The 27,230-nt window shown below is 41.2% G+C and overlaps 1 protein-coding gene across 4 annotated transcripts; it reads right to left on the bottom strand.

Annotated features, from left to right (window-relative positions):
- Positions 1 to 4,341: 4,341 nt before the first annotated feature.
- abca4a (ATP binding cassette subfamily A member 4a) lies at positions 4,342 to 26,997 on the bottom strand. 4 transcript variants are annotated; one of them, XM_088282417.1, is made up of 51 exons: positions 26,856 to 26,997; positions 26,668 to 26,782; positions 26,120 to 26,213; positions 25,916 to 26,057; positions 25,667 to 25,806; positions 24,278 to 24,405; positions 24,002 to 24,199; positions 22,463 to 22,552; positions 21,848 to 22,124; positions 21,533 to 21,672; positions 19,306 to 19,422; positions 18,943 to 19,140; positions 16,947 to 17,152; positions 16,693 to 16,869; positions 16,402 to 16,624; positions 15,607 to 15,828; positions 15,313 to 15,517; positions 15,135 to 15,212; positions 14,720 to 14,887; positions 14,399 to 14,576; positions 14,177 to 14,308; positions 13,884 to 14,023; positions 13,636 to 13,773; positions 13,081 to 13,277; positions 12,895 to 12,994; positions 11,973 to 12,178; positions 11,850 to 11,904; positions 11,688 to 11,768; positions 11,235 to 11,401; positions 10,924 to 11,048; positions 10,686 to 10,784; positions 10,315 to 10,495; positions 10,149 to 10,243; positions 10,027 to 10,059; positions 9,814 to 9,919; positions 9,621 to 9,695; positions 9,374 to 9,543; positions 9,109 to 9,286; positions 8,913 to 9,028; positions 8,035 to 8,182; positions 7,827 to 7,950; positions 7,616 to 7,745; positions 7,416 to 7,536; positions 7,233 to 7,295; positions 7,055 to 7,161; positions 6,818 to 6,959; positions 6,523 to 6,657; positions 6,339 to 6,442; positions 6,171 to 6,263; positions 5,557 to 5,806; positions 4,342 to 5,427 (listed from the first exon to the last, which is right to left on the bottom strand). In XM_088282417.1, exons 2-51 carry the CDS (start codon positions 26,731 to 26,733, stop codon positions 5,308 to 5,310), a joined length of 6,978 nt encoding a protein of 2,325 aa, XP_088138543.1. In that variant the 5' UTR covers positions 26,734 to 26,782; positions 26,856 to 26,997; the 3' UTR covers positions 4,342 to 5,307. The 4 variants fall into 4 exon arrangements, with proteins under 4 accessions (XP_088138543.1, XP_088138544.1, XP_088138545.1 ...); XM_088282418.1 differs by having other exon boundaries at positions 21,848 to 22,082; XM_088282419.1 differs by lacking the exon at positions 11,688 to 11,768.
- Positions 26,998 to 27,230: the final 233 nt, after the last annotated feature.

Raw genomic sequence — 27,230 nt, 5'->3', positions numbered from 1 at the left:
GCCTGTCACATTATGAGCGTGTGAATAATAAGAAAAGCATTTTCCATCATTCTTTGCCTTTGGGCCATGCTGCGTTGCTTGGTCGGTGTGTGTGAAATGTACGAAACAGATTGAGAGCTTATTTCTATGCTTCAGACTCTCAGGTTCCGCTCATGTCCCACTGCAGTGTGAGAACAGCAGGCTTGCTCTCAATTTGGGATTAAATATGAAAATATATAGTCATAAAAGCACCCCGCCACCATGTTGTATTATCAGTACGCATTCAGTTGTTCATTTCTCAGAGCTGCCGCCTCTGAACAGAACATCAGAATGGTCACAGAAAGCCATTCCTCACTGCATTTCTCGCATTAACCACACGTAGAGCTGCAGGTATTTGCAGCAAAACGCAGGGGAAGTGTGCTCATTTTTTATGATGTCTTGCGCTGTTTTAGCAATCTAGCTGGATTGCGGAGTTGTGGTGGATAGCAATCACTTCGCCTCAGGCTTGGTCACAATCACTCAGGTCACCTCGACTGCCAGTCCGTATCGTTGACAGGGGCAGATTTACCGTAAGCCAAACACAGGCAATAGCCTAGGGCCCCAGTTTTTTGGAGGGGCCCCCAAACGATTGCACTGCGGCTAGATCGTTGGAATATAACTGAGTGTAATATATGTGAGTGTTGTTACATCATCTTATATCATGATCAAAAAGGAAGTTAAATTTAATAGCCCATCTATGGCATTTTACATTATATGTTAGCACTGAGCTGACGGACTTTTACAAAGTTAAGCTACAATAGGCCGTGCATTTGGTTAAATAGACTAGTTGTTATTTTCTTAACTGTACACACAAAAAGAGGGCAAAATACTGAAGAATTAATTCTTATTATGGTATCGTAGAAGGTTGATAAAGGGCTGCAAAAAGACGGACAAAATGATGAAGTCCATGAAAGTTCATTAATATTCTTATTAATTACAGTTAAAGTGATCTGATTGTTCACTTACTAGATAATAAATACAGGAAATGATTTTTAGGATTTAATGGAGTTCAAATCCATACTTTTCAAGTGACGATAAGAGCAAGCAGCGGATCAAATAGGTGCAAAACTGATAATCATGATCAAAGCCATCCACGTGCACACACACTTACACACACACACACACACACCCCCACACACAGTATTCAGGCATTGAAAAGATATTTTCTACTCATGTATGTCATCCTTTTAATTTCTCTCTCAATGGTCATTGAATCAGCGGTACGGTGAAATAGTGTTTGAGACTTCTAACTCACAGCAAATTGAGCTAAAAATGTGAATAAGTATATATATATACATATATATATATATATATATGTATATATATATACATATATATATATGTCATTACTTCCCCAATTTCCGTCACTTTTAAATTTATCCAAAATGTCCCACAATGTAGTATTTTAGAGGTCATTGGATTTGACATATCCCTTTGAGATAAGACGGACTACTCACTTATCTAAAAAGTACCTTTCCCTAAAATGTGCTGTCGAGGAATATCTTCAGCCTTTCCTGAGTGCTGGCACTGCAAATAATAAGTCAGCGTAGTGCGCATAAGACATCACACCAATGTCAGCTTTTTGACAGTGTGTCAAACATAAAGAGGCGTCAGTGATGAACTCTGACATCCCACTGAACCACTGTTGCTCTTTCATCAGCAGCGTAGGCCCGTGAACCGTGTCGCTTTCTGAATTAACCATGGAGAAGACGAAATGTGCGGATGGGCCGACATACGCGCGTAAACCTTAGCAGCCTCGGGCAATGTTGCAGGGATATCTCACAGTCAAGCTCAAAGGAGTTACCTTTGCTGACAACAGCAATCAAGTCACTTACACCATACGACCTACGTTCATGTATCTCAAATCATGTGCTATAAGACAACAAAGTCAGAGTCGGTATTGCATGTTGACTTTTTTTGGCACAGTGTGATGAAATTCCCGGCAATCAGAAGCATTGTTTTCGGCATGATCCTACACCGCAGTAGATCGTTTGTAAGAGGGTTTTATTGAGGACACTGAATGAAGTGAACTCATTTAAATGAAAGCAAAGTCACAAAACGCCAAAAGTTAAATGCTGAAACACTGCAACAAATTGCATCAGTGAAGCTCAACGAAACCCCTAAAGAGTGTTTCATCAAAAGTCATACCGGCTTAATTCTTCGAATTTGACGGATATACCGTGGGGAAAATTATAAATGAATTCCTGAATTCTTTGCACAAACCGGTTTAGATGGACTCAACAGCACCTCTGCTGGTTGAAGCCAAGCTGTGCACTCCAATAGCCTGTCCAGTTTCACTTGATATAAATTGGAATGTACATTTTAAATAGATAAAATTTATATCGATTTTTTTTGGGGTGGAAATCAATTAAAATAAACCGTTTAACATCAATGGTAATATATATATATATATATATATATATATATATATATATATATATATATATATATATATATATAATATATATAATTTTTTAAATTTATTTTTCTTTTTTTTTTATTCTTATTAATTTTTCCCTTTAAAGGCTTGAACTGTCTGAGCTGAACCGGAAAAAAAAAACCGACTGAAAATGCTTACGTTTGACTTGAAATGATTTCTCGTCTTTCGATGACAGCCTTTCTTTCTGTCGACTTTGAACTCCTCTTTGTAGACTTATTCTTTCTTTCAAGATGACTTTGCCCTCTTCCCCCTCATCCTTTTTCAAAGTCATTCGATTGTGAAATTGTCCTTTTTTGTGGTTCTCATCATCCAAACTAAATCCTCCATTTCACATTTTTTGCGCCTCGTACCTGCGACCACAGGCATTTATTCTTTACTATCCATGAGGTGAGCAGCTTCCACTTCCTCAAATTTGTCATTTATTTCTCTTTCTCCTCCACCTTCTCTGACATTTACAACACGTGGTACTTGCCCTAAAGGTCATTTCCATTTCCTCCTTTTGACTTGCAGCCTCCTCTTCAGCCATTTTTGCTCGATTCAGTTAACGAAGTCATGACAGGAGGACCTCATTCAAACCAGCTTTGGGATTTTATTCAGCCCTAAACTTCCACTTTAGAATGTGATTTTATTTTTTATTGGACATTACACATACTGTACTTCATTATTGCATTTACCACCTACTCAATCACACAGCTATTAAACCAGCGTTGTAATTATTTGTTAGGGCATCTTTTTACTCGCCAAGACCACTTTAACGTGATCGTTTTTACAGCTCAGTGGGAAATAAAGTCAACTTGTCAATAGAGAGGCCATTTAAAGTTATAAACAAATAATACAAGATGCAAAGGGCAGGCAGCGTTCAGTTATGAAAACATATCAAGCCATATCTGGATCTCGTGATTAGCATACTTGCCTCCCATGCGTGGAGTTCTTCCTGAAAATTGCTGGAATGAAAATGGATGGATGGTCAAAATTAAGCGCACAAAAACCAATTGCTGTGATGTCAACTTGAATTGATGCTTTGATCAGCAAATCATACAAAAGGTTCAGTTTTGTTCATCCAAGATCACTTCTTATTTTAATTAATGAATTTGATTAAAGTCCACCATCCCAACAACCTTCTAATTGTTCTTTTAATGGATTTAATTAGTGATGTTGTAAAAAATGACCTTTTTTTTTATTGTAATTCATTATGCTACAGATTGACTTTTTCTATTGTTCTAGTATACATCAAGAAGGGGGACCTCATAAAAACACATTGATACGTCCCTATACAGGAAAGTTCCATGTGTGCACAAATTAATTCAAGTAATATAATGGTGAATTAATTATTTAACAACCTTCAAGCATATGCAAAGGGGGCACTGTGCTAAAGTCTCGGGGAAAAAAGCGCCCTGCAGAATAAATAATGGATGTTATTGAAATGTGCAAGGCACGTTAAACGCACTACCATTTATCTCCAGCAGAGGGCAGTATAATTCCACGTAGTGTGTTACATGAAAACATAAATTAATTATTTCCTCCACCAATTATGCATATCTGACACTATTGAGAGAGAAAATAAATATTGTGGCTGGACTCTTTAGGGGCGTGGAACTGCATTGCATTATTCTTAACATTTTAGTTTAAAATATCTAAATAGGAGTGCAGTGGTAGAGCCAGTTTGTTAAATTCGCGATGGCACACCTTGTGTGAGATTAAATCACAAACGTGTTCTTCAAAGCCATTTGCTCATTTAGTCTCGGAGGATTTCTCAAGAAACCAAGTTCCATCGTTCATGCAGGCTACCAAAACAACTAAAATACTATCAGGCGAGCACCACAAACAAAGAGGAAAATCCCGGATGAGCCTTGAATTATGATGTCTTCTCCCCCAAAACAAAATATAGGTAGCAATTTTATTTTTTTATTGTAACATTTCACTACTTTATAGGCATCATTTATCCACTTCAATATTCATGAAATAAGCGCTTATAAATCATAGATTTATGGGCCCCTCCAGTGAAATGTCACATTTATTGCTATAATAAAAGTTTTTCTATGAGGGGAATGTGCAGTATCATAACAACTTTTTAAGAAAAATATGTTTGTCTTTGCCAAACATTACATACATGTCTTTCTGTTAGTGAGTGCTTAGGAGAGTCACACCGATGACAAAGCACACAAAACACCGAAAATGAATCATAAGAGGCTGATGAAATCATATAATCTTGAGAAGCACTGATTAGCAGCAAGCAATTACTTTCAGTCCAAGTTTGTTTCTGCAGATGGCCAACCGCATATAAAATGCTAAGATTTTCCTATACTCCTCGAGTGCTTACTCCAGGAAGGCCAAAAAAAAAATCAAAATAAAATTCACGCTTGGCATCAGAAGTTGATATACAAACAGGACCAATGCATCCTTTAAAAAGCTTCCACTCACTGACATGTCCTTACTCAGTCAATGTCATAGTCCTGAATCTAGAGCTGTTTTTTTTTTTTTTAGCTCGCAAGGCCTACAAGGTGAGCAAAAGAGCGTCTAATTGTAGGCACATTATTGCAGCGCTCTGTAATTCATTGCAACTACCCAAAAAAGTAAAGCTGTGAAAAATTGCATGCCAAGGCATTTTAAGGTTTGCCTCTTTAGAGCTGCTCTTACAATTAGTAATATTGGGTGTCAAAAACCAAGATTACAAAAGTAACAATGCAGTCAAAACAGCAGAATTGAACTATAACGGTTAAAATGCAACCCCTAAAAAAGACATCGTACCGAGGCCCTGTCGATAAACTTTTGAGTTTTCCAAATCACCAGAGCAAAGTTCGTTCATTATGGCAGTCCCTTTGGAATTAACAGAGCTTTGAGGCTAAAGTTCACTTCCTTAATCGCTTAACTGGGGTGCCACGATCGCCTTGCTGGGCCCCAGCAGCTTTTGGATGCAATACAATGGCGTCATCCTCTCTTGACTGCTGCTTAGCAAAATTCACAAACACCTAGAAAGAAACACAGAATTGTGTTCGATTGAAAAAAAAATTATTAAAATCAGAAAATTAATATTGATTTGACACATTGTACATATACACACATATATAATACAATCTAAAATATTTTGTGTGTTTTACCTGATCAAGCGTAGTCTGTGACACCGAGTAGTCCTCGATGTTGAGCTTGTCTTTGTTAGAAAGGACCATCTGAAAGATTCTTGCCAGGGAGGAGGAGGCGATCTTGTACTGGAGGGTGTTGTGGTGTTTTTCTCTCTGGATGCAGCCGGGGAAGGTGCTCTCCATGAAGGCTTCGGCCGGGTTCAGATCCGGTGCACCGCCTGCCTTGGAGGCCCTTATCTTCATGGTCACCACGTATCCATCGCCAAATCTGTTAAAGGCCAATCAAGGAAGTTAAAGTTATTGAATTCATTATTGACAGAAGGGAACTCATTCAATATGCCGTATTTTTCGGATTATAAGGCACACTTAAAATTCTTTAATTTTCTCAAAATTCAACAGTGCACCTTATAATCAGCGCTTTATGTATGGATATCAAATTGAGTAATTTTGGTTTGTCCCTTAATGCCCGGTAAGGCACTTTATAACACGGGCGCGCCTTATGAACCAGAACGTTCTATAAATGGAAATTCCGAAACAAAACTGTTCATTGACACTGGGGCTTATAATACGGTGCACCTTATAGTTAAAATATACGGTACTTGCATGTTCAATCTCATGAGATAACTACTTACTTGTATTTAAGCTGCTGAATGGTTCCCAGACATTTGAAGGATCCATTAACCATAATGGCCAAACGTGTGCACAACGCCTCACATTCCTCCATGCTATGAAGGAACAAAAATCAACAATTCGGAAATCTGTGCACACCAAAATGTACAAATACACAAATTCTCATCTACCTGTGCGAGGTGAGAACAACAGCTCGTCTGTCCCGGATCACACTCACGATAGAGCTCCAGAGGAAACGTCTGGAAAGTGGGTCCATGCCTGTGGTGGGTTCATCCTTATAGTACACAAGGAAACGCACACAATCACCGAGCAAAATACCAATATTTGAGCTGGTCATTTTGTTAAGGGGCTCACCAGCAACACCAGAGCAGGGCAGCCAATCATGGCGATGGCTGTGGACAGTTTCCTCCGGTTCCCTCCACTGTAGGTTCCGGCACTTTGACCCGCATAGTCGGTCAGACCCAACTTTTGAATGGCCCACTCAGCAATCTGTACAAATAATTTAATTACAGTGTATATATATATATATACACATGGTTCGACAAATTTGCCTACTTCTTACTTGTTTTGGTGCCCCGGCAAAAGCCATATGAAGAACCACAATTTAATAGATTAGAAAGTAGGTTTTAAATCCAGCAACACCTCTCACCCTGCTAATCTCAGCTTCCGGGACCCCGCGGAGGCGAGCATAAAGATGAAGGTGTTCCCTGCCTGTGAGAAGTTCATCGATGGCGTCAAACTGTGGGCAGTATCCCATGTTCTGGTGGACGTCCAGGATGTTGGTCAAAATGCTGACGGAAGAGGGAAAAAAAATAATATTAGATCATAATATTTATTTTCTTTTATGCGTCCATTACGACTCTTCTAAAACAATACTCAGACAAACCTGTGACCAGCAATTGAGGCATCTCCTGTGGTGACATCAATGTCCCCGGTTAACATCTTAAACGTGGTCGTCTTCCCGGCGCCGTTTACCCCCAGGAGACCAAAACACTGGCAATCAAGAGGAATAAAAGACATGACATGAAGTGCGTTGATTGTTCTGTTTATTTAACTATACAAACCTCCCCCGGTGATACGCCAATACAGATCTGATCCACTGCGGGAGTAATGGTTCCTGTGTATATCTAACAGACGAGAGCAAAAAAATAATCGTGAAAGTGAAAAAAAAAGCAAGAGAGTCAGCAACAATCGAAAATTGTTTTCGTAATTTGTCAAGTCACCTTATTATCGTAACGTTATCTCACCTTGGAAAGGTTGCATACGTGCAAAATGTCATTTGTTTTCCTGCTTTTGTAAATTCTCTCTCTTTCCTCCGCCACATCCAAATCTTCATCCCGAATAGATGGCGTCGGGCCGTCTGGTATCCTGCCAATAGGTCATTTAGTCAACTTTCAATTATATTTCAATTATATCATGATATTTCTTAGAGGTCTTGGAATCTTACCAGTGATCCAGGAAGAAGCGATACTGACAGAAAATGTTCAAGGTGAAATAAACAAATCCCTCAACTGCCATGAAAAATAGGTTCTTCCCAATGAAGTCCCAGTCATAGGGGTCTGGGCTGTGATCCTCACCTAAGGACATAGAGCAGGTCAGCCGCACTCGAAACCAGTTGATAGCTGGCCATGCACGGGAAAGACATCATATTACAGTACCAAAACGAGTGAAGATATCGGTCACGGCCTGGTTGATGGCCATGTCTATGAGGCCTCTGCCCAGGCAGTAATGGGGAAAGATGAGCAGCACGCTCTTCAACAGCTGGTTGAACTTGTACAACGCCTTGACAACAGCCCCAGCACACGTTAAAAACGACAGAACGGAAAGCGGATTGGAATATATAGAACTAGGCTTGTTCGTTCTTACCGTGGTGCCTTCAAAAAGGTCCAGGATAAAAGTGATAGCGCTGCTGTTGATGCCTATGAAGAGGTTGATACATGACAAAGACACGTAGGCTGTGCTTGGGACGCTGAACATGTAGGACATTGGGTACATCATGGGGGTGACGGACCAGCTGAGAGGAAAGGAGTGGTGGAAATTGTTTCAGTAAATTTGAAATCAAGTTCAATACCATAACATCTTTTTAAAAGAAGTGCATGGACTAAGCAAGTAGATATACAAGGATTTACGGTATTTTCGGGACTATAAGGCAAAAAAGATCATTTCATTTTCTTAAAATTCAACATGGCAACTCATAACCAGGCCTTAAGTATGGATGTCAAATTGCATGTTTGACTCATTTGCTGTACTGGTTTTGTTTCCTTAATATGCAGTTGTGCGCCTTATAATATGATGCACCTTATAAACCCGTACGTCCTATAAGTGGAAATTTCCCCAAAATAAAACTATTCATTGACACTGCGCCTTCTAATACAGTGCATCTTATAAACCAGTACGCCCAATATGTGGAAATTTCCCAAAATAAACCTGTTCCTTGACACTTATAATACTGTGTGCCTTATAGTACGGTCATTTTAAAGTAATATTACTGTTAAAGGGGTTCAGGTTAGAGTTAAGACTAACACTAACCTAGACAATAATGGCCAGTTTTTGACACAGAATCGGAAAAAGATTAATTAATTTAACTATGTACATATTTGTGTTATAGTTCCTAATATTCATCCTGTCTCAAGTAGTAAACTTTTACCACTCACAACGGAGCATTATAACTGTTGGAAAACTCAATATACTATTTTATATTATACATTATTAAACTCATATCTATTGTATTATTATACACATACCCATAAAGCATAAGTAGTGCAATGAGTGGCTGCAGATTGGTTGTCGAGGTGTAGCACTTCTTATCAAAAAAGATGAAAATCTGCACCACCATGAGTGCGCTGATAGAGTAATTCACCTGGAAACACACAAAAGATACATTTAGGGTTGATTTATCGAACATAAAGGCTAAGCAGCTTGATGTGTTCTAATAGGTACCATGTCCCAGAGGAAGTTGGCCATCCAGTAGATTAGTGGGCTGACACCGCTAACAAACTGAAGATGTTTGGCTTGTGTAACCCTTTCCTGGATGAGATAGAGGACAAAGCTCGCTGGAACAAAAGACATGGCGAAGATGACACAAATGGCTACCACGGCATCCACTGACGTGTTCAAGCTACGGGAAAAAAAAAAAAGAAGACATCAAAACATATATGTCTTTGGATAGTGAATGACCAGCTCCGTTTGGAACGCGCCCACTAACACAGTGATTTCAGATAGTTGCTCTTTGGTGAGGTTCAGCGGGTGGTTGATGGCCGTGATTCCGTATTGATCCAGGTGCGCTCCCTTTGGCAGATTTGCACGCAAGATGGCATTGTTGGCCACGTTCATGAAAGACACCATGGCATGCCAGCCCTTGTTGTTGTACCACACCTGTACAAGGGTTGACTGCAGCTACAGTATACTTGCAACAAAACTACAAAAAAAAAAAAATCACAGTGATGACTTGCCTTAACGTTGTTTTGCGTCTCCATGTACCTGAGGAATGTACCTATTTCCCTCAGTGTTTGTTTACAGTGGTCACCCTGCAAGATAATAATAAAATATTAATAATATGATATGTACTTACTGCACAATATAAGCGCTACATATAATTTAATTAAATTTACAACCCGATAAATAATAAACTTTAAAAAACAATACCCCAGTAATGTTGAGCATTTGTCCCAGTTGAGCTGCTGAATTCTGGATCAACTTTGGCTCAAGTTCTAAAACGGGAAGCTGACCTCCGACTGATATTCCTCCATACCTGGAAATCAGACAGAATGCTTCAGATGTAATGACCACTCTCCACCAGGAGAGGGCGAATTCCACCAAAATTGAAACATGAATTTAAATCTATAAGACAGACATTACCTTTGTTCATTCACCCAATATTTGCTCTTTAGGCTGAGAAATAAATGCAGATTCTTATATCTGAGTTCAAGATTTTACAAAACTATAACAATGTTTTCAAATGAATGCAAGGAAGTAAACACCTCGTTCTGATGAGACTGGGGTACGTTTTCACCAAGTAGTCCGAGATGTTCCTCCCAGTTAGATCCATGAGAACATCACCTGTTGACTGAATTCGCTAATACGCAAAGACAGAATGACATTTCAAGCGAAACCTTGAGGAGGGTTGAGTATTCGGACGACGAGAACCTGTGGCGGCGGAACACCTCCGGCTCCGTCGGGGCATGTGGGCAGCATTGTGAGTTTCCCGTCGGTGCTGCACTGACAGTCTGGAGACGGTCTGACAGAGTTCCACGCCAACATCTCGATCACTGCGGGGTTAACCAGGAGCATCTCCCACTCTGTGGTGATGTTGTTGCATGGGAAATCTCTGCCGGGGACACAAAAACGGGGATGAGCGTGACGTTTATAAGATCAAATGGGATTTAGGGGACGGAATTAATTAAGTTTTTGGTGTTGTGTCACCACTGAGGGGTGGGAAGAAGGGTATTAAGTCACAATGGTCCACCAAAGGTCTTTAAATATCATGCGTCCGCTATAAAAGTGTGACATTTACTCACTCCAGCGGCTCATCTGCCATGCAGCGTGTCCCAAAGCCCGGCCTGTCCAGCAACACTTCACCAAAATTTCTCGTCTGGGCATCCGAAGGACGTTCATTACTGCAGTGGCGCAACAGACAAAAAGAAAGTAGCATTTGAATGACTCCTCTCTTAAAATTTTAACATGAGTGCTGAAATAGGGTGCTTTTAAATTTATCGCTACATTTATGCGACTCTTGGAGCGCAGCATCGATCTCACCTGAAGAAAGTGTACTGCCGGCCATACATCCACGGACTCAGAGTCACACTTGGATACTCCCCAAACGGTGGAACAATCAGCGTGAATGTCAGTGCCAGGAAAACAAAACTGGCTGGTAAAACGATCTGACGGACAGAGAGGATTAAAACTCACTCAAAGCCCTTTAACCCATTCAATACCATTGACGGCTAAATACGTCTTTTTTTTTTTACTCAGCCGGTAGTGAATGAGTTAATAAGACGTTATTCTGTATCCAATAAAAAAATAAAAAATACATATGCGCAAGCTGTATGTGCTGGATGTAAGCTGACCTGAGCAAAGAAATCTTTACAGGAGCGAGTAGTGTGATGCAACCTCTTGATCAACAGTGCAAAAAACTGCTTGACGGCCAGACAAAGACCTTTGACCTGATACGACCCCCGGCCCGCGTTGCCTTCAGGACCGTCACATGGGCTGGTGTCCAACAGCTCGTCAGACTCTGGAACACAGCACAAAAGTGAAGTAACGTGTTGCATTTGGGATGGACTTCAGGAGGCGAGTCGGCAAGCAGCAAAGGTTTGGTGATTTTTTTTTGGTCAGGGGGTGAGCTAAAGTGCGAAAGCCTATCCTGCAGCAGCTATACAAGTTACAGTATATGCACCGACATATTTCCAGTGCTGATGAACCGCGTTCGTTCATTGCTTCTACATTTGCTCTGTAATGCTTTTATCCCCCAAAGCAGCGGCAGCATCTGTTCAGCGCTGTAAACCAAACGCTCCTGTCACCTTTTGGTGGCTCCATAGCAATCGCCACTCTGTTGAATCCACAGAGACTAGCTCGAGAAATCTGCTGCACTGATTTATCGTCTGAGAGAGGCAGACAACAGGTTGTAAGGGAACCAGGATGGACCGTAGAGTAGAAATGCCGATGAGATCAATTCTTCTCACCTTGAATGCATTTCTTGTTGCTTGCATATCCATCAGCAGTGACTTTTAAGAAAATCTATAAGAAAACAAACATGAGGACATTGATTCTGATCGCATAAAATAATACGAACATTGGCCGCCTACCTCTTCCAATGACGTGTCAGATACGCCAAAGCTACTGAGGCCGATGTCCTCCAGGGTTTCCTCGAGCTCCCTGAAGAGGCTGGCGTAGGCTCTCGGTTGGAAGTCGTGACTGGGAAGCAGGTAGGTCATCTCTTGGCCGATGGCCTCAATCAGACGAGCCTGAGGCACGTGATGATGCACCAGGGCGGTGATGCGTTCGATGTTGCCTGGAGATGCAAAATTTTCCATTCTTAACAGTCATCAAGGTGATGCATAGTTGTGATATGTCCAACAGATGTTTTTGGGAGGGAGCAAGAACAAAAAGAACAAATGACTCGAGAGCCCTGTGACATATTCATATTCAGATTTCAACCCTGAACTCACATTAAACATTTATTAAATGTTATGTAATTAATTTTTCATTAAATGAAGTCATGTGGAAGGTGATTAAACAGGTTGAACGAGTTGCAACAGTTACCGGTAGCTTGAAAAAGTTACTTGGTTTTTTATTTTTTTAACAGTGATATTTACATTTTTTTTTTTATCAAAAATTAAATAAAAATATATATTTATTTATTTTTAATATTTGATTTTTTTAATTAGTCTTAGCGGATTTGATTTTACATAACCAGCTACTTGTAATATATATATATATATATATATATATATATATATATATATATATATATATTTATTTATTTATTTTTATTTATTTATTTTTTCTCTAGACTTCACTTTTTAAGGCAGTCTGATTAGTCCTGACACATGTAAATGTTAAAATCGTCATAATGTATTGTTTACAAAAATAATGATTAAAATGGCGCTCATACAGTCTTCTTTTTATTTTTGTTTGGACTCCTGAATTGTATTTTTTGTGAATTAATCGTTTTAGTTGTACAGGCGTGAGGGAAAAATATGTGTCTGAGGGGAATGCAGACTTTACCATCCATTTGTCTGTCTGGAGCTTGACCCTCCTCTTGGTTTACTTTAAACTTCAAACATTTGGAGCACTCACAGGAGCAGTTTTCGGAACAGTCATCATCCTACAGGACAAGAGATGGAATGGTGTGGCTGGAAAATATATCTGACAGACCAAAAATGCCAAATTTTATAAACTCTATAAACATACAGCTCCAGGTTCGCCCATCTTTGGACTGCCGTATTTCATTCTTCGCACAAGAGTGAGGTAGAATCCGGCGCCGAAGCAATTCTTGAGAAAGATTGGGGAGCCGCAGCAGTAGAGACGCCCCTGAGAGATGATGGCGACTCTGTCACTCAGCAGGTCGGCCTCATCCATGTGGTGGGTGGACATGATCACTGTACAACCTGGAAAAAAAAGGGACACATTATACACATACTGCATAATTTGAACTGCATACAATAGTTTTATATTCCATTAAATCACTGACTGGTGGATCCCTCAAACATATTGACCATGAAAAAGAAAATAAAAAAAAAAGCATTTATCTTGAGTTTTGTTGGAGCTTAACAAAATCCATAAAAGTGCTGGCTCATTCCGCATCCTATTATAACTTCATAAACACAATTTAAATGGTTGGATATGTTAATTATTCTCGGTGATACTATGAGTGCAAAACCATACGGTAAATGTGTGTCAGATGTTGCTGGATGTAAAATCACTTCCAGAACTTAAAGAATTTTGCTCAGCAGGGACCACTGTTACCTGCACGGTATTTGAGCAACAGATCCCAGATGGAGCGTCTGGAGTAAGGATCCACCCCGGAAGTGGGTTCATCCAGGATGACCACCTTTGCACCACCAACAAACGCCAATGCGACTGATAGTTTCCTCTGCATGCCCCCTGAATGGAAACAGCGTCATATTTTCACGACATATACTTGTCGTACATGGCATCAGAAAGAAAAGGAAATCCACATCAACATAGTTCACAGGGAGGATATCCAAACCGACCTGACAGATTTTGTACCAGTTCATCTCTCTTATGTGGTAGACCGAGATCTTGTAGCATATTCTCCACCTCCTCCTCGGCCTCTGCTATCGGGCGGCCTTTTAGCAATGAGTGGAACAGGATATGTTCAGCGACAGTCATGCTGTAAGCAGAGAGAGACTATATTTTGGATGGATGAAATCCAAAATAATTTCTTTTCACAAAATCTCTTCTTTACATGAATTCAACAGCTTTCAGAATGTGGGAAACCAGAACAACAAAGTGGCCCGTGATGAAAAGGTGGGAAATTACATACTACTGGAAAAGAGTGTTGTGCTGTGGGCACATTCCCAAAGACAGACGAATGGTGTCCATGTCCGTGCGGATGTCTTTGCCGTAAATGGAAGCTGTGCCTGAGGTGGGAGGGAACATACCAGTCAAGATGCACCTAGAAGATAGAGAAAAAAAAAAAAGGGGGTTGGGTGATGAAATATTATCTCGCAGCCATGTGTTCATTGTCTATCCGCGTGACCCGTACATAGTGGTGGTCTTGCCAGCACCATTGTGCCCAAGAAAGGCAGTGATCTGGTTCTCGTAAAAGCTGAGACTGAGGCCGTTCACAGCAGGCTTGGAGTGACTGTCGAACGCTTTGACCAGGTTCTGGATGCAAACGCCCCTCACCAGACCGGCTGGTTCTGCCTCAAAGAATGCCTGACCTAAACAGTGTTGACAGTAATAACAATGCTATGACATATATTAGTGATATGATATGACACGATATGGGAAGAACTTCATCACACATTTTCGAAAATCTATTTGAATGTGGAATAAATGTCAAAAAAACAAATTGATACCGTACCATTTGTCTCTTGGTTCTGATCTTGTTGGTCCCCGTGTTCACATGTGCCAGTTTCCGCTGCATTCTTTGGTCTCTCCTGGTTTTCCTGCTCTTCTTTTTTCGGTGGCTCTCCTTTATCCTTAAATGCTAGGTTATCAAAGCCTTGTTTAGTCAGCTCATGTTTATTGTCTAAAAAAAAATAAAAAAGACAAATGGGAAAACAAATTAATCAGAATTACAATCCTGGGTGGAGTAAGGAACTCACTTATTCACAAAGTCATTAATTAAGACGTGTATCAATGTATTGATTTTTCTATCGCGCGATACATGGATAAGAAATGAATTCATTCAATACCATTGACGGATAAATACGTCAAAATCCGTTTTTTTACTCGGCTGGTCATGAATGAGGAAATAATTGAATGAAAAGGCCTACCAGAAGCTGGAGTGACCGTGTTGAGCCAATAACAGGGCATGAAGGGGAAGTAAAATGGTCGGCCTATTCCATATTGGCCTGTGTTGCATATCAAACAGAGCAACAATACATTTCAATTTGTGCATGCTCACACTTATATCTTTATACATCAACCCAAATGTCTGTCTTTCAAACTGACCAGGGAAGATGTTGTCCAGGTACCAGGCGAGTACAGCATAAAGCAATGTGTCCAGACCCATCATGCAGATCGAGGTGAGAAATGAGAACTCGTCCCCTTCCAGAGGACTCGTCTGAATGTTGTCCCACTGCAGACCCTGACCTTGCTCTTCGTAACGGGAAAGGTACTCAGTCCCAAAACCAAAGGCAACTTGGGACACCAGACTCTGAATGACAAGATAATCAGTAATTAAGTGTCTATACATAACCTTTTAAGTATCAGGTGCATTGAAAGGCGCTCAGATGCTCCGCCTACCACCAGGATCTTCATGTCTTTGGTGATGCGATCTTGCCAAGCGAAGCAGAAGAGGTGCGGCAGATAAAGGGCGAAATAAATGATTCCGCAGCAGGCTGCTGCAAGGTTGGCCTGGTTGAAGAAGACGCTGAGGAGAAAGCATTGCATGATGGTGGCCGTGGTGAAGGTGAGCAGAAAGAGAAAGAGGATGAGGGGGTTGCTGTAGTTCAGTACCCTTCCTCCCTGCAAGCCAGAGTCAAAAACGAGCAAGGGATGTCACTCAGATGTGTACTTTGCCATGGAATGCACACAGAACATTTTGTAACTGTCGGTCTCTTAACATGATTTCTGAAAGCGATTGGAAGAAAAATGTCCACTTGTAAATGTTCCATTATAAAAGTTAGCTTCAATGAAACTTTTAACTGTTTTAAGAATGCTGAGGGAGCAAAACAAGCAAACAAAAAAATTCTGGCCTACGCTTATATCCTAGTTTTTCAGATTCTTGTCACTAGGGGGCACTAGAGTATACGACATGTAGCGTATCAAATTTTCAATCATTGGCAAGCCCATTCCTGCAGTGTTGACATTATTCCCATGATGTCATTGACTTCACTGTCATTTCGTTAATGATTGGTACAGCATGTGCACAATCACTGTGAGACTCACTGTGAGTCATTCAGGAGGTGAAAGGAGGTGAAGGTCATAGCATATATCACAAGCTCTCATTTGTCACCTGCGATTCAATCCAAGTGAGTTGATGCGACGCTACCAAACAATCAAGTCTAAACACAAACTTGGGAAACTTGTCTTCCTCACCATGATGATGACTGTAAGTAGAGCAGTGCTGGTTCCCATCACAAAGAAGCTGTCAATAAACCAAGTGGACCAGATGACACTGTTGGAGACCCCCATCACTTTGAGGGTCTCCTTGAGACGGAGTTCCTTTTCCAGAACGATACTTTTGACAATCATGGATACAGAGTAGACCCAGGCTAGAACCATGAAGATTGGGAAGCAGCGGTTGAGTGTGAGCATAAACCTGGACGAATAAGAAATTAGATGAACAACATGACCAGAGACATTTGATTGGGGTGTGTGTCCACTAACAGATCATCCACGTAACACGGGTAGGGCATCTGCTGCAGGTAAACACCCAACGGCCACTCTTTTCCCGTCTGAGTGCGAATAATCCCGTGTTCAATTATGTCCTGAAGATACGCAAAACCCCCCCAAACATAGCGTAGATCATCCATAGGATCCGCTCTGGGGCCGGGATCCCAATACCTGACAAGGATATATGTTATTATTCTCTAGAAGGATCTATAAAAAAAAATAAAAAATCACAACACCTTCACTCTAACCTGTCTTTGACTTTATTGGTACGCTCCACGGCGTCAATATCCATACGGATCTTGAATTTCACATGAGGCGGGACTTTGGCGGTCCAAGGCTGCATGTTCACGAAAATGAGACCCGCCCAAAACTTGCCATCCTCCAGTAAGTCCAAAGCCCGATAGGTTACGGTGTCCTCATTGGGCAGGGCTACAAATTTATCCAGGATCAAACACTAGAGGAGTGGGAGAGAATAGGTAAGATAAAATAGAAATTAATAATTAATAATTAATAATTAATAATTAATAATTAATAATTAATAATTAATAATTAATAATTAATAATTAATAATTAATAATTAATAATTAATAATTAATTTATAATTTATAATTTATAATTTATCATTTATAATTTATCATTTATAATTATTAATTAATAATTAATCATTGGTAATGAAATAAATAATTAAATGAATCATGAAATAAATAATAAAATCAATAATAAAATTTAAAAAAAATTAAATAAAATAGAGAAGACTGAGATAAATATTTTATCAGCTTTATCAATACTGTGCTTGTATATAATCATCATGGCAGTCCATGGAAAACACATTTAAAATATATATAAAATGTGCAATAAAACAATTAAAGATTGAATTCGCTATAGATGTAGTACAGTCAAGTGTGAATGATTGTTTGTAAGACCAGTGGTCTTCAACCACAGGGCCGCGGCCCGGTACCGGTCAGTGGGCCACTTGGAAGATGAAAAAAAAAAAAAAACTTGCAGTGCACGCATATCAAGATGCTAATTGTCGCATTATGCTAATATTACATTTATTTGGTTAGGACCCCTGGTCTCGACAATATGGATGCTTGGAAACAATACAAAATACAAGGTAACATTTAAAACTAGATTTTTTTTTTTTTTTTTTAAGATGAATACACACACTAGCTATCTTGACCTATAACAGTTTCCCTCTTTAGATGTCATGCAAACAGGCCCAAACTTCCAAAACTCACATGACACACCCATGCAATTTGCTGGCAATTAAACACACACTGTCAATGAACAAAGTTCCCCGTGCTTTCCACTGCCAATGCGTGAAGCTGCCAAAGCATCCTCCCCATCAACACATCGGCCCAGTGTGTAGCGTGATTCGCATGCATGCCACCAACGTGCACACAGCCAACCACTCAGCCCTCAAACCTACGGCCATTGTTAGTTGCTCCATAAAAGATGGCGGGTGAAGTGACAGCTGTGTCTAATCAGCCTGAAGCGTTCCAACTCTCCCTGTCACACTCAAGTGCTGTAAGCTCTAACTTGGACAAAAACAATGAGCACTAGCCATCCGCCCAGCAGTGCCCCCCGTGTCACCCCCCCCAGTGGGTTAGACCTCCTCATCCCGATAAGTCCCTATGGGAGGGTTGATTTGGACTTTGTTTTAAATATATTGGCCCACTTAGCTATGGAGAACCCTCACCATGGAAGGTCCGTGATGCTTTTGTTTTATTTATTTTTTTTTTTGAAAGGCTTCCACTCCATCAGCAGTAAACAGAAGCCGGCCCGACAGCTCGTCTGTTGGTCTGGCTCACATCCCACCCGCGGGTTGCCAAGTTTTGGAGATGGAGGACAAATTGCCAAATGAAAAGACAACTTATCCAAATGCTCACATCATGTCAACGCTGGAGCACAACAGCGGTCTTTCAAGCGGGCTAATGAAATCAACAAGTGACGGGGGCTGTGTTCACTCGGATTATTACATGAATGGGCCGGTTCCAAGAATGTGACAGTGCAGGTGAATTGTAGTGTCGAGAGTTCAAATAGGTGGGTGGGCACCAAAACAAATGATTCTGACAAGCGTGTTTTCATTTGGAAATCTAGCTTAACCTATACGTCGCTTCAAGTTATCAAATGTAGCAAGAATTTCTTTTTACCCCCAGGAAGGCGAAAATCACAGATGCGACAAAGGTTTCGAGGCTGTAGTCCAAAAAAAAAAAAAAAAAAAAAAAATCAGGGTGCACTCACATCTCCATATTGATTGAGCATTCGAATGACACGGTCAGTGAGGTTGAAAACATCCCTCCAGTCCAAATCCGGCATGTTGTCAAGCCGCTCCTCTGGTGGACCGTTGTGCAGGAAGTTGAGGATGTGCTTGGTGGAGAACGGTGCCTCTTCAAGACTGCGGTCAATGAAATCCATCACTGACGGATTTCGGAAAGTGTCCTGAAACGGAAAAGGAGCCCTTACAATTCAAGCATTATAAAGTCACTGGCAACACACATTTAAAAGTCACATGATCATTTTCGGTCATGGCTGGCTTAAAAAAAAAATAAAAAAATCAGACGAGTGTCACGCAAGCTTTGCCATGATGGTGTATTGTCGCCATACCCGTATCATTTTGACTTGCACGCCATCTTGGAAGAAAGCCCAGAGCTGTGGAGCCACCTCCTCCCAGGCCTTCCCCATTATTTTCAGCCTTTGCACTTCTTCAAACGTACTGTTGGCCTACAAGAGAGATGCAAGAACATTCCGAGCACAAAATCCATCCAGGATCCTTTTCACAACAGGTGTTCTTACATGCAAATGCGTCTGCTACATAACATTCCCACACCAAACTCTCTCCCCAAACAGGCTTTGCAAAGACAACACACACGTTCTCACACAAAGAATTCCTGTGAGCCGTGAGCTTCAGATAACCAGCGAGAGTGCGACAAACACAACCTGTGCCAAAATGTCAAATATTTACCACAAGCTTATCGTTAAAAATCCCGAATATGTGTCACTGCGGCGTGCGCGTGTGAACAGCAAACGCCAATTGCTATTTTAGCATTCACTCATGTGCAGTGGGGGGTGAACGTGCTCAAGAGTAGACCCAATTAAACGCCTTCCGCTTCTGTGTGTCTGATTTTGGATGACAATAGGGACAAAGGGGCCGGGGTGACAATGGAGGCCGTTGGTCCAATGCTTTCACCCAGGCTAGTGAATCTCAGTCAGGTTCCCACAAGTGAGAGCTTCCTCTTTCTCGAAGGAGTTTAAAACAGAAGAGGAAATGGAATGGAGCGATCGAGTGTGGCCTTACTCCATGTTCACTTCTCCCGACTTTGAAGCGAATACATATTTGCGTTTATGTTATGGCAGGTGTGGGCAAACTGCGGCCCGGGGGCCACATGCGGCCCGGTGAACGTTTTAATCCGGCCCGCCAAACTTGAAAAAATTAAATGAATAAACCTTGTTTATGTTTTATTTTCTAAATACTGTGGTTCTTCAAAGACATATATTTTCACTTTCATTTAAAATTAAATGTATTTTTTCTTTTATTCTCCGATGAGGTGAGGTTACCAAAACACTCCGCTCCTGGTCCGGCCCCTCTGTCAAATTTTAGACCCCATTGTGGCCCGCCAATCAAAAAGTTTGCACACCCCTGTGTTAGGGTGTGTTAACATATTCAGTGGTCAGCCTCAGATAATTGCAGAGCTGTTGCTACCAGCAAAGGCTTGAGTAAACATTTCTATTAACTCATTCAATACCATTGACGGATAAATACGTCAAATTCCATTTTTTTTTTACTAGGCTGGTCGTGAATGAGTTAAAGCACATATTGTACTGTCAGTACGTATACAGCACAAGTATGCTATTGCCAAATTTTATGACGCTAGGTACTTAGGCAAATGAGCATGCTCTAGTTCAGCCATTGAGTCGAAGCCTCTGATATAATCCGAATCAAAGTAAATACCTCTCTTATACCATTTACGTAAGAGGAAACCATTCATCAGTTGTATTTGTTAAGCTGTTGCGCAACAATATGCATGTGGATTTCTTGCCACGATTCAAAATAGGTCTTTTGTATTATTTTGGTTTCCATAAGTTTGTTTTTCTTCCTGAGTTTATGAGTACAAAAATAGCACACTCACGTTAATCCTGCCAAAAAATATTTTGTCATGATAGTTTGCTGTTCACAAACGAGTTGAGACTGAATTAACGAGGCCGTGCGGGTGGGTGCAACCAAAGAGCGCAATCTGTTGCTTCAAGACACAAATGACAATATTCTTAATAATCGATAAACAACTTAGTTATTACATGATTGTAACTAAGATAATAAACATTTTGTCGCATGCATGAGTCACATTTCCTCATTATGCATAAAAAAACCAACATGGTCATGTGTTTGTTCCAAGTAATGGATGAACCCACTTGGCCTTTCGTCGCCTGGTGCAATTAAAATCCAAAGGTGAGGAGGAAGAGAAAAACAAAAATTTCTAAAAGGTCAGCATGTGTGATCGCACGTTTCGTGCGGTGCTTACATAACACGAGAAAAGCCGTGGCGCCAGTGGACTGTGTGACAGTCACCGCGGCCGATCGGCTTGTGTTCCTCTATTGCAAGCAAGCCATCCATGACCACTGCCACCCCCTGAGGGGCTTTGACCAACAAGTATCTACATCGAGATACAAAGGCTGGGACAAGACATGAGGAAAGCTGATCCCCTTTTTGAGGGGCGAAAAGGCATTGTTCCCTGCAGCGTGCTTGCTCTGCTCAACTGAAAATCAAAGAAGGTAGCGGCGTAGAGGAAAAAAAAAAAATATGGAAAAAATCTTTTATCATTCCTAAGCTACTTACATTTCGTATGAGCATTCTGACAGCAGGTGAGTCCGGGGCGTAGAGGATCTTTCCCATCAACATGGGCTTAAGGGAGTTCCATACGATCCTGGTGGCAGGGTTGGATTCCAGTTCGCTCATCATAGAATTGCAGAAAGGAGCTGGAGGGCAAAAGTGTACATTATATGGACCACGCATTCCATTGCGATTATAAAACCAGGTGTCAATCACACTGTTCACGCCATACGTGCAATAATTCTTTCCTAAAAACAAGTAGGGCTAGGTTTAAAAAAAAAAAAAAAAGAGAAATAAGAGTCAATTCAACGCTCGACTCACTGGTGCTGTTGTCATAAGTGTGCGGGTTCTGTCTTCTGCCGCTGCTGATGCCGAGAAAAGCTTTGTAGTTGTTGTCCTCGTACCAGTTGAAGGAGGCAACTCTTGAGAAAGCACCCTCAGTGTAGCCGCAAGCGAGGCTGGAAGCAGCGGCCATCACCTGATTGAACGAAGGGTCGCTCTGGAAGAGAGGAGCCATAACCTGGAGGAGCTCCCGTGTGCTGCTTCGATGAAACAACTGTGAGGAGGTTTGGATAATGGGGAAGCAGAGAAGAAAATACTAATAATTATTATTATTTTTTTCTTTATAATTGTCAATTAAAAAAAAAAAAAATGTAAAGTGAATCTAATAAAATTATAACAATCAAAACGCACAGTCAAGACAACTTGGACAAAAAAATAAATAAATCCTCTGCTAATGACGTATTTAGCATACTGTTTGTGTTTTGGAGACCAAACCTAATCTTGATTTCACCTTCCTTAACTAAGCCGCCCCCCCTCCCTCCCCCCACACCACATCTGTGTTTGCGTAAAAACTGAAGCAAACGGAAGCTACCGTTTCCCGTCTAACTAAAAATAGAAAACTTTTGAATGGAACAGAACAGAATGCACAGTTACCTCTCGTAGTTTATCCGAGGCGGCGGACACCGCCTGGACCCAAAAATGAATGTTGATGCCTTCGGAATTACTGTCCAAAACACGAGGAAGCTTGAGGAAGGGACACAAACAAAATGACATTACTCAGTAAGGTATAATAAATCTGATTTAAGTATTTATCTCAAATTTGATATTGGCTTCTGACTTCAAGTATGGGAATGAAATGCTTAAGGCTTAAAAGGTACAGGAAGCGGGATGAGGCCAAGAAAAAAAACAGAGGAGACATCCTTCCTTTGTGACTTATCTCTCTATCTCATTGTGTGTGCTTGTGCATGTATAAGTCAAGGCAATAAAGTCTTGAACGGAATGTGATAGGACTAAAGTGGTAAAGCTTAAATTCTGACTGCGACTGAATGAAGAGGAAGCCCGTCGCCGCTGCAGCCTTTGTTTACGAGCCATGGCCTTTAATCATTAAGAAGGGAGTGTTTCGACTAAGCTAATTACTAAAAGAGGGCGAGTCTGACAGCTCCGCTAATGCCGTTTCACAGGTTTTGTACACATGATGAACCATCTGAAATATGTTGGCCCAGCAACAACTCATTTTCCAGCTCGTCTTTTACGGCATGCTTAAATGATCGGTTTCCAGAAAAAAGATCGCATCGTTTGATCTTAGTTAATAATCATCAACTCACAAATATTGCAAGTGATTGTATGTCATCATGAGATTTTATTGGTCCCTGTATTGCCCAAGTCACATGACCAAACCCCCCCAAAAAATAGGTGAATCATTACCTGAGTGACTGTGATCTCATTTTCAGTCGACAGAAGTGACAAAATGGCCGATAAAAACGGGTGGATTTTGCTTCTTAGAAAATTTGGATTTGACTTCCCCTTTACTAGTAAGGAAGAAAAAATTAGACTGATTTATTTGCTACAAGTTTAATATTAAAGTTCGGTGGGCCGAATTAAAACGTTTAACGGGCCGCATGTGGCCCCCGGGCCGTAGTTTGCCCGGACCTGCTGTGGAAGCTCACCTCAAAGTAAACTGTCAGATGAATGAATCACATTGATAATCAAGTAATAATTTACTCTGTTTTTTTTTCCCCCACCTTGCCAACTATTTTTAATTTTGTTTAGTTTTGTCGAGAAAATAACATCTCAAATGGGATTCATCTCAGCACAGCTTAATGAGGTCTTTTTCTATTCATAGTCTCTGACAAACGCAGCTGTTGCCTTATTAAATTAAACGATTAATAATGACTGTTATATAAACTGTCACACAATAGTTGAATTGATGCTTCATTGTAAGCGTCCAGCTCGGTTATTCATCGCAGTTAACCCGTGATTTGCGTCCAATTCCTTGCAAATTCACAAATCCACTTTTGTTAAGCACACCTGCATCAATCATTCATATTCTATTCCGTTTTTCCTCCTTAGAGTTATAGGTGAGTCTGCTCAAGCCACCAGTGGTGGATGGTCAGGGCCAGTAAGATCTACTCTGGTGGCCTAAATGCACATCTAAAATAAAACCAGAAAAGAAATGATAAAAGCCACACTGACCACTCGGAAGAGTTTGAAAAAGTCAACGTTGGCGTAGAACTTCTCCTCGATGATCTCCAGCCGCTGTGCGCTGAGGATACACATGGCATTGCGGACGGCGACAAGTCCCCTGCGGTTCGAGAAAATGAGGAATCGCTCCAAGAGGTTCAAGCTGCAGGCGATGTCCTTTAAATGCATATTTGGAACCCCAAAGGCAAACTGGGGAAAGAGGACCGGAATGTTAAATGATTCAAATGAATGATTGTGACTGTGATGTCAAATCTCGTGTGTAACAACCTGTTCTGGCCTGACTTGGGCAGTGACGAGTTGATTAACCACCGATTCGGTCAGTGGAACATCTCTCAGAAGGAATGACGTCAGAGTCTCATCATCCTTTAGGATCGACTCCACCAGTACTCCTCGGCCTGCAAGGAAGGGGAAAAATGTGACGTCTTATCTGGCTGGTTGTCCACCCCGTTGCTAAGCAACCACTTACATGTTTTGCCAAACCAAATTTCAATCTTTTGCTTCTCGTGAAAGACCCTCCCACGTGATATTGCAAGTTCAAATGTGTCGCAACACGCACTCAATCCAAGTTCAAACGGAGATTAACCTGTTTGGGGAAGAAGCTGCCTTCAAGGGGACGGACGGCTGCAGCTCAGGAGGTAAGAGCGGGTCGTCCACCTAATCTCACGCTTGGCCCTTCCATCAACAGCTCCGTGCGTCTCGCGACCTTACACACAAGGCGGTGAACCCGGAGTGGCCTCGATGACCTTACGTGGCAGATGCCAGATTTGGACGTTTCCATAAACCATTTTCTATACCGATTGTCCTCATTAGGTTTGCGAGTGACCTGCGATTCACCCCAGCTGACTTCGGTTGTTGTCATTTCATCTCATAGGTTCTGCAAAATGCTTAACTTGCTTCCTGGTATGATCTAATGTTCTCTCCCGGGAGCTCATGGGAACTAAACTCCCGGTAAAATGTGGCCTCATATTTTCTGTTAGGTCTGGTGAATGTTACGCCATGAGAGCGGTCTGACATAACCAATGAAAGAGGGAAAGCCTTTAGTCTCTTCCCAATCCCATCGTTAAAATTTGTACTAAAAATACACGCACTGACAAGTGTGTTTATACAAAAACAAGTATTGTTGGCAGGGTGTCCCGTGAGATGGGAACTGTGGTTTTATTGTGCCTTATGAGGACCCAGGTCGGGGCACGTGAAGCGCTTTCCCACCAAATAAACATTGGGCCACCAGTGAAAGTAAGCAGCTTACGTTACGCATCTTTCTCGAAGCCATGTGACGTAATCCTGTTACAGTGTAAAGATACGAAGAAGGTCCGATGGTAAAAAAAAAAAAGGGCGGAAGAAACAGTGGAGCTAAAATGAAAAAAAACTAAATCTAAAACTAATCAAAGATTGATGAAATGCAGAATAAAGTATAAACCAGAAATAATTCTCAATGAGTGATAATTATTCAAAAATATTGGAAGATTTTAGATTGAACAGCTGTAATTGTTTGTGGTTATAATTCAGGATTTACAAGCATAATTTATTAAGCAGAAAATGACAGACCTAATATCCATCTTTTTATATTCACTTCATTAGGTACACCCGCACAATCAAATACCAGAAACCAAAGCAACCTTTTCATTGCAAGTGTGGGCGGCAGTTTGGAGAACTGACCTGAGACTTTATCAGGACGGCTACGCAACGTGTCCATGAAGTTACTCATGGCTCTCACTTCAGACCAAAGTCGTCCCATGGGTAGAAGCTTCGGATCGCTAAAAAGAAGCTCCTGGGCATCCGAGTAGAAGCGAGCCAATCTGGCAAACAAGTTTTCCGTCACACAATTATCATGTTTCTTAAAAACAACCACGTGTTTGTTTGAGGGTTGGATCGCATGTGCAGCACACAGGTCAGGATAAAGCTCACATTGAGTTGTTGTAGTTGGACACCAGGCCAGGTGATTCACCACGGGTGGGGTACTGGAAACAAGGGTTGTTGGCGTTACAGAAGATACCCTGGATCCATGGTAAGACCCCTGCAGAGGGCATGGCCTTGTTGGGGAAGTGGCCTGAGAAAGACGGGCTAGCATCAACAAGCATGCGAGACAACGGTAATAAAAGTTTATCTTACATTCGTGCTGACGGTAGAGTGGATTCACTCTTCGTAGCCACACGAGCCCCATGAACAAAATAATAGGCCACATGATTTCCATGAAGAAACGCACCTGGTTGAAAAGTTCAATTGTCAAACAGAAAATAGCCTTCATTGTTGGTCTGGAAAATATTGGCCTTCAATGAGTGACAAAAAGTCATTTGATGAGGCGCGACAAGATCATAGCACTCAGCCAGATTACAAAACCACAGCTCTGACATCTTTAATTGACACCCCTATTGTTTGCTATGTGTCCTCTACTTAAAATAAATACCACACCCCAAATAGAGACCTCAGAGAAAAACATCAAGTGCCTTTACTTTTTACGTGGCTGTATCAGCGGTTTCCAAACCAACCAATTTTGGTTAGAAAGTTGTAATAAATACTTGTAGTAACACTGTTATAAACACTATTCAATAAATACTGTTATTCTGAAGGAGATTATGACTGACCAAACCCTTAGTAGATGCTCGTATTATTTTACGTGCATGAATTGCGCACTGTGCAAATGATGAAAGGAATTTTACCCTCTGCCGCCTGCGGACAGTCCAGTTCTTCCACAGCAGGAGTCTGACCTGCGTTCCTGCCCCCATGTCTCCTCCGTTTCACCCCTGAAAGGGGCTCGCGCAAAAGCAGACAGGCCTGCAACCAACCAAATGCATCTCACATACAATCGAAATATCACGTTGCCACTCGTGCTACCAGGGGTACTTACCTCGGTCGAATACTTGTCCCGGTAGTTGATGCAATGAATACCACATACCAGCACATATTCCACCGAATGTGCCGCGGTATTGCTAACGCAGCTAATTTGTAGACCTTGTGAATAGTTAAGCAGATTGATTTAATCTCCTTTCTCAGCGCAGGGAGACAGCCAACACCTCACATCCATGTGTGGAGGTTGTCATGACCCAACCACCTGGTCCACTAATCCTGCCACTGTTATGAGCCTGCCTGGTTCAAATCATATACAGATTCAGACATGGGAAAAAAAGCCATATTATTCACCAGATATCACTATCCTGGACTTTTTCTGTGAGATTGTCCGTGACAAGAAATCAAGTACTGTCGCATATTTGTTTTCTTGGCC

This window comes from Idiotropiscis lumnitzeri, chromosome 19 (genome assembly GCF_059441095.1).
Source record: "Idiotropiscis lumnitzeri isolate Australia: NSW breed Sydney's pygmy pipehorse chromosome 19, RoL_Ilum_1.0, whole genome shotgun sequence".
Taxonomy (NCBI): Eukaryota; Metazoa; Chordata; class Actinopteri; order Syngnathiformes; family Syngnathidae; genus Idiotropiscis; species Idiotropiscis lumnitzeri.
Note: the sequence above shows the minus strand (reverse complement) of the source record. Positions and strands in the feature narration are given on the sequence as shown.